At 39.4% G+C, this 6813-nt stretch overlaps 1 protein-coding gene across 1 annotated transcript; it reads left to right on the top strand.

Moving 5' to 3' along the window:
• The first annotated feature begins 3453 nt into the window (after positions 1–3453).
• Positions 3454–5084, top strand: LOC135936153 (uncharacterized). Its single transcript, XM_065478866.1, has 7 exons — positions 3454–3552; positions 3608–3673; positions 3771–3876; positions 3930–4201; positions 4262–4345; positions 4634–4733; positions 4792–5084. Exons 1-7 carry the CDS (start codon positions 3475–3477, stop codon positions 5046–5048), a joined length of 963 nt encoding a protein of 320 aa, XP_065334938.1. The 5' UTR covers positions 3454–3474; the 3' UTR covers positions 5049–5084.
• The last annotated feature ends 1729 nt before the right edge of the window (positions 5085–6813 follow it).

Here is a 6813-nt window from a genome sequence, read left to right as displayed (position 1 = left end):
CGAGTCATTTGCTTTTTCGTTTAAATCCAAAAGTATGCAGTGGCTCAGTAATAAATATTATCTCTTTTGTTCTGACTTGTTTGCAAACAACGTGATGACATTTTAATGGTGTGATTCCACCAATAAAATAAAATATTGCAAAAAAAGACCGTGCACAAATCAATGATCTGTCGTTCGTTTTAAATGACGGTCCACAACAGGTTGCAAACATTTTATTTTTCGAAAATGAATCAGCCCTTTGGTTTTTTTTTGCATGAAAATATACAGGTTGGCGCGAGGAAAGCGGTGGAGCGAGTGATTGCCCGTCTGCTTTTTAACGCCCACAGCTTGCTCCATTGAAGCATATATACGTGTGTGGCGGCGGCGGCGGGCCATTCATTCATCGGCGCCGCTCCTCTCTTTCCACAGCATTTTCACCCCTGTGTATCACGAATAAATACACTTTGCACAGGCATACACGTACAGTGTTGGTCGGCTCGTTGGTGAGCGGCGAGAGTGAATTAGTGAGCGAAAGCGAGGGTGATTCAGCCCAGCACCACGTGTGTGATTTGTATCGCCACCACCCTTCTGACCGAGCAACCCTTTATTATTAAATCATAATCACTGATAAATCGGGCGCTGCTGGCAAATTGGTCTCGCCGTGATTTTCCACGCTGATCCATTGTGACAACAACAGCCGAAAATTGCTCGCTGGAGGGTGCTTATTTATGGCGTGAATGCAAATCCAATGATTTTTTTATTAAATTGTAGATTAACATCTGAAAAAAAATTTCCGGTGACAAATTTTATATTCAGGCAAAATAATTATATTTTTAGGGAGATAAGACACTTACATGACTATATTTTTAAAACAAAAGCATTCTAAACTCTAGCCTTTTAATTGCAGAGAAAAGTAAACAGTGATTGAGAAGTTAAGAAGTGACGAAAAATCTCATTGGAGGCCTAGAAAAAGGACGGGTCTCAATTATTATACGCCCCAAATATTGATCTAGAAAAATGTTAATGGTCCTAGACAAAAAAATATACAAGATATTTTAAATAGTTCAATTCACCAGTTTGCGAAAGTCCTTAGTTTTCGGAGTCGTCTATAAATGTCGCCAGCATTTACTTTAGATTTATCAATAAAAGCCAAATTGCTCGTGCACGACCATTTAACTTCAAACGTTCAAGCTTAAAACTTCAAAATTCTAGCTCACGAATTAGGGCTGCAACCAGCAGCTAAAACTAGTTGATCAGGACATTTCTATAGAAATACGGAAAAATAAACAGCTTGCTATACACCGAGGAATCGGCATTAAATATCTACATTCAACTTCAAATGTGTCGAAAAAACGCAAAAAATAATTACTTTTGGTGCCTGGATTGAAATAATCCATAGTTTATTTGATTACTTTTATCTCATATATTGTATACAATGAATACAAGTCAAAATTTAATAAATAAAAATCGAATGTGCAGAAAAAGCTGAACCATCAGTTTTCATGCTATTTATTATAAAAATTCTCCTCTTCTAACGAAACGGGGCGCGAGCTTATCAAATAAAAAAGCTTTTGAAAATCGCTAACTGGTTTCATTTTTGGAAAACTAGTATCCGCGCCGATGGTTCGAGTCGGGAGATCAAAGGACGAAAATAAAAATACATCCGTTCGCAAGTTCAGTTTGTCCGGAGGAAAAGTATCGCGTGTGTAGGCGGAGCAGAGAGCCAGCAGGCAAGCAGTGAGAGAGCACATGCAGCAGATTTTTCACAGATGACTCGCGTTTTAAATTGCGGCTGTTGATAAGTGGCTCGTTAAATCTGTTAGACAGATAAGTCGGATGGGTTTTTCAGCGAGGCGGGCGCGCACCGCCTGAGCCAATGTTCCGCAACAACGACTTTGAATGTCTGTGTATGGTGGATATATGAAATCGCGGCAGTCGGCATGCTAACCGCCGAGGGAACGACCCTCGCGAAAAATTTTCTTCCTGCAATCAATGCGAAATGACATCCTCTCAAAAAATATTTAAATGCTCGCAGCGTGAAGCGGAGCGTGTATCGGCAAAAAGGTAGACAGCTCTCGTCGCCGCCGGGAGCAGCAACGCAATCAAAGGGCTGCAATTTTGCGCCATCGAAGGAGAGTGAGTCGAGAAAGTCTCCGCTTTTATATAATATTTTGTCTCTCTTTGGCTTTGGGGTTAGGCGTTTTAGTTCAGTTATATATGACTGACGGTCTCCATCGTCGGATAACCCACAACTTAAAGAACTTTTAGAAACACCTTAATTGACCACTACAAATTGAAATAGGACATCCACCTTAGCAAAATAATGTCTTACATCAGAGACAGTTAAAAAGTTTACAAACCCAAATTTTGATATCAAGATTTGTTTAGATTACAAAATTTAATTTCAGACGCCTAAAAGTTGCACAAATTTTATATTAAATGGGAGATATTTTAGAATTTTGGAGATCTATTACTGGCAGTCAAATGTTAGAGATGGCAAAGGGTAATAAATTGAATGACTCGAAACTCTCAAATAGCCCAATTGGCTGGGAGGCTCACCGGCGCCGACTCGCCACTTGCTAGTTTTTGCCCCTTTCCAGCGGCGTTAGGGAAAAATGTCTGGCATTCCAATAAAAGACCTCGGTGAACGAGACGAACAGATGGCCACTCGGGCCCTATGTTTATTCCCTCAGTGGTGTTTTGGGCCCGGTGAGCTCATAGCCCACGGGATGTGCTGAGCAGAGGTTCAAGTAAAAAAGTGTTATACATAATTACTATTTGTAATGTTTTAAACCCTTATAATATGTTACTCTTTTACAAAAATTGTATTTCCCCAAATTTTGAAATTATTTACTAAACGGATATGGAGTTATCTTGATTTTGGTATCTCTTCCAAGAGACGATTGTTATAATCTGAATATCAAAATCGGATCGCGACAACAGATTCAGGTGATTGTACCAAAACCGTCCAAACACAGACTGCCGATATGAAAGTTTCATCCGCAAATGGCATCAAATCCGTGCTAAGCGACGGAAATATTGTTAAAGACACGAAGACTGGAAAGAAGGGAGAGCGTCGATCGCGGAAAGTACTGATGTGAGCGCTCACCAAGATCAAAGGAGCGCATCATTATTTCAATACGTCTCATTATATATGGAAAAAGAACGCCGAGATTGTTATATCCAAACGCTTGACTCCGATGAAAGGACCACCAAGGAAAAGACGAACGAACATCAGTTCAGGAAAACATGCAAAGTTTGATTTGAAGAGCGCACGCGATATTTATATTTCGCTGGTAAAAATACCAAAATTTGTTGTTTTGATTGTAAAATTCAGAGTAGCTTGAGAGATAACACAATCTAATCTATAAATCAGGTCAATGGAGCCTATTTTTACACTTATCTGTAATCAATATCGTGTTAATAACCAATATAAAAGAACTCTAGTAATATTGTCCTAACAGACAGAGAAGATTGCTTGACACAAAACAAAAGATGAAGGAACTCTTGACAATATTACTTCCTTTATTTTTTATTGGGACTTTTAGTTACTCGTTGCCGTTCTCAGAAAAAGTATAGTATCATAGATTTGATGTGTTAATTCTTTAAAAAGTTAAATGATCTTCAGAGCAACTTCGGTGAATCAAGAGGATTCAAAATCGGAGACAAGGGTTATGTGATTTCTCAACGTCAGGTTGGTAGTTTTGGTAGTAGGAAAATAATTTATTACCGTGATTTGTCTAAAAATATTTTACTCAAAGATTTTAAATTTTCCCCTTGTTTAATTCCAGAAATCTTGGTATGAGGCGAAATACGATTGTCTTATAAGCGGTGATGGCTACGAACTTCTTAGTTTAGAATCCAACGATGAGCTGGTCACCATCCGAAATCAATTAGGTATTCACCTCGATGTCTATAATTATTATTAGGCTTTATCCCTAATTAATTAGGTGATTACGCTGGCCAAGCGTTTTGGACCTCTGGATTCTCTCACTCGACATTTGGTTACGCAAGCCAAATGTTTTACTGGGACTCTACCGGACGCAGCATCGGCCCATACGAAGGTTGGGGAACAACGAGGCCTTACAATTTGACTGACAATACGTGCATCCTTTTCAATGACGGCGACACCGATTTCTGGAGTGTAACTAACAGCACAAAGACTTGTAGCAGCCTATCACTTTGGTACATATGTGAAAAACCTCTCGAGCCAATAGCTGTTGTAAGTCCTGCATAATTAAAAAAAAAACACCTTGAAAATTTATTCTTCGGTCACTTCAAGGATACGCAGCTACCCCCGGAAAATATCGATGGTCGTTATCGCTTCTCCTTTGGTGACGGAGTCTACGATATATCAAACATGATCGTAAGTTGTCTAAACGCAAAAAGGACTCTACGCAAAAACTGCGGAAAAAGTTTCCATTTATTTATATTAAATAAATGCCTAGCTTTTGGAATGCAAGAAGATCCCATTGACTCTCATGCGTGCTAGTGTACTGTAATATTTATGCATGTCTATGTCTGTTGTACACCATTGGTGTTTCTTCAAATAAATAAAAAAAATGTATTTATATTCTATTTCAGCTTTCAACTACGACAAATAAAATTACAAACGTTTCGTAGACAGTATTTAAATCTATATTAAATTTCGCAGCTGGACTGGTTTTCAGCAAAAAATGATTGCAAATTAAGAGGAATGCGTTTGGTCAGTATCGAGTCGCAGGAAGAAGATGAGGCCATTTACAAAGAAATATGTTAGTAGAAAATTTATTCAAAAATATTTTAACTACTCTATTATAACAAAATGTACAGCTCAATACGAGGAAGGCTTCTGGACGTCTGGAGCAAAGTTTTTAAGTACTGGCCCATTCAGCTGGGATTCCACTGGCCACGGGCTTGGGCCTTACTTGAATTGGCACAAAAACTATCCAGTGAATTTTGAAAAGTATAATTGCGTGATCATGCGACCAGCCTTTAACTACACGTGGGAAAACTATTTTTGTGCGGATGGCTATTATGGCATCACCATGAACAGATACATTTGTGAGTGGCACCCTGGAATGATGTAAAATGTAAAAATAAAATTAGTAGCGCGTGTGGTAGTATGTTAGTAGTCTCTTTTCCCTCTAATACCTTATTATAACCGAGGCTTTCCATAAATGAACAAGCTATAATTTTTAAATTAGGACGAAGAGTGCAAGAAACAGACGGTTTGACGTGAAATTTACGACAGATCATAATAGAGGTCGTCAGCCGTAAATAAATCGCTAATTAGACCGGTTTAAACCTGAAATTAACGAGCTGAATGCTAATTTAACGCACGCACCGATTTGCCATTAAAAGCGTGGGCTGTGGCGGTTGGAGACGCGCAGCTTTCCTTGGCCATGATTGCGATTTAATAAGCTTGCGTGCCACCGCATAATATTCTAATAGCCGCTAATCAGCCTGGATCTCATAATATTGTATTGTGTGACAACTTTGAACACTAATAAATTTCTCAATCCTATCGCGATCAAAGCGGTGGAAAATTGTGCGCGAGCGACTGCAGCCAAGGGATTATACGTAAAATATAGTAACCAAGATTGCTTTTACCGGCAAAACGACCAAATCTTTCTCTTTCTCTCGCGTTCCGTGTTTTTCGGGCGTAAATTTCACGATGGAAATAAATCCACCAAATAGATTAGCCCTATTAATTATCATTTATTATGTTGTGCGTCAACAGTTTGATATTTACTGACCAAATTTGAATACGAAACGTGTCTCTTACAACCGTAGAAACTGATAACACGCTACGCATTACTCGCCCGCAAAATTTCCACTTGGCTTTGTTAGAATCAATTTTTATCAATCCTGGAAAAGTTTTGGCTTGGTTAAAAATCACAGCTTCCTAGCAATGGCTGTAGTAGACTTGCTGATTTTCATTTTAATGCTCTAAATTTCAAGAACAAGCGCATAACATTTTTTAATTCCTCTTGACGCATTAGTTCCAGCGCAAGGTCAATCGTTAAAGCAGAATAACAAAAATCCCAAAATAAATTAGAGCTAATCAATAGCTAATGAGGGAGAAATTGGAGGCCACCGGCAGCAGGGTTGGAAAGGGTTGCTCGCACGGCTCCGTCAGCCAGCTTATTTATTGTATGGATAACTGACTGCTGAGTCACGTGTGAGGTTTTTATTTCTATATGCTATATTCAAATGCTGCCGGCGACCGCACACACGGCCAATAATAATAATAATAATAAAGTAGTCGCGGTGCCGTTTATCTTTCCCAATCAGTGAGGGGTCAATAGTCTCTCAGGAAATGAAACTCGAACAGAGCGGCGTGTGTGTGTGTGTGGGGGATAATGGAGAAAGTAGTGTGTGCATGTTCTCCGGCCATGCCAAATAGAGAGAAAGAAAACCGGCCGATCGATCTTTTCTCCCTTCCGGCCTATTTACCGATTTCTATAGGCGATAATATTCGGATTTGAATTTTCCTTAAGCAGGCGATCTAATTTATGTCTGAATTAACCCCTTTCGCCTTCAGAGGAAATCGGGGGAGGAGAGGCACGAGGGGAACGCGGCAGATGGCGACTTGATAAATTTCACACCTCCTCGGCGCCACCTTCTTTAAACTTCGGTTACAAATTGTAGCGTCCTTTTCAGCTCTCTGAATGTGAGAAACTACGAATGAGGGATTTTTCTAATAAATGAACCCGGATTTTTAATCGTTTTTCCTGCTCAAACAAGCTTTTTGCCCACCCCCGTTTTTCGAGTCCCAGGAGTTTCTTGTTATTTTTCTTCCATTCCCAAAGTCAAACAACAAATCGCGTTTTGACCATCGAATCAGTACAC

This window comes from Cloeon dipterum, chromosome 2 (assembly GCF_949628265.1).
Source record: "Cloeon dipterum chromosome 2, ieCloDipt1.1, whole genome shotgun sequence".
Classification (NCBI taxonomy): Eukaryota; Metazoa; Arthropoda; class Insecta; order Ephemeroptera; family Baetidae; genus Cloeon; species Cloeon dipterum.
The sequence above is the reverse complement of the archived record's forward strand: the minus strand, read 5'-3'. Positions and strand labels throughout refer to the sequence as shown.

Bases quoted from the DNA above. Each gene is read 5' to 3' on its own strand.
- LOC135936153 (XM_065478866.1), top strand. From the start codon at position 3,475: ATGAAGGAACTCTTGACAATATTACTTCCTTTATTTTTTATTGGGACT. The intron at 3,553-3,607 runs GTATAGTATCAT...AATGATCTTCAG, and splicing joins CGTTGCCGTTCTCAGAAAAA to AGCAACTTCGGTGAATCAAG. The intron at 3,877-3,929 runs GTATTCACCTCG...CTAATTAATTAG, and splicing joins CACCATCCGAAATCAATTAG to GTGATTACGCTGGCCAAGCG.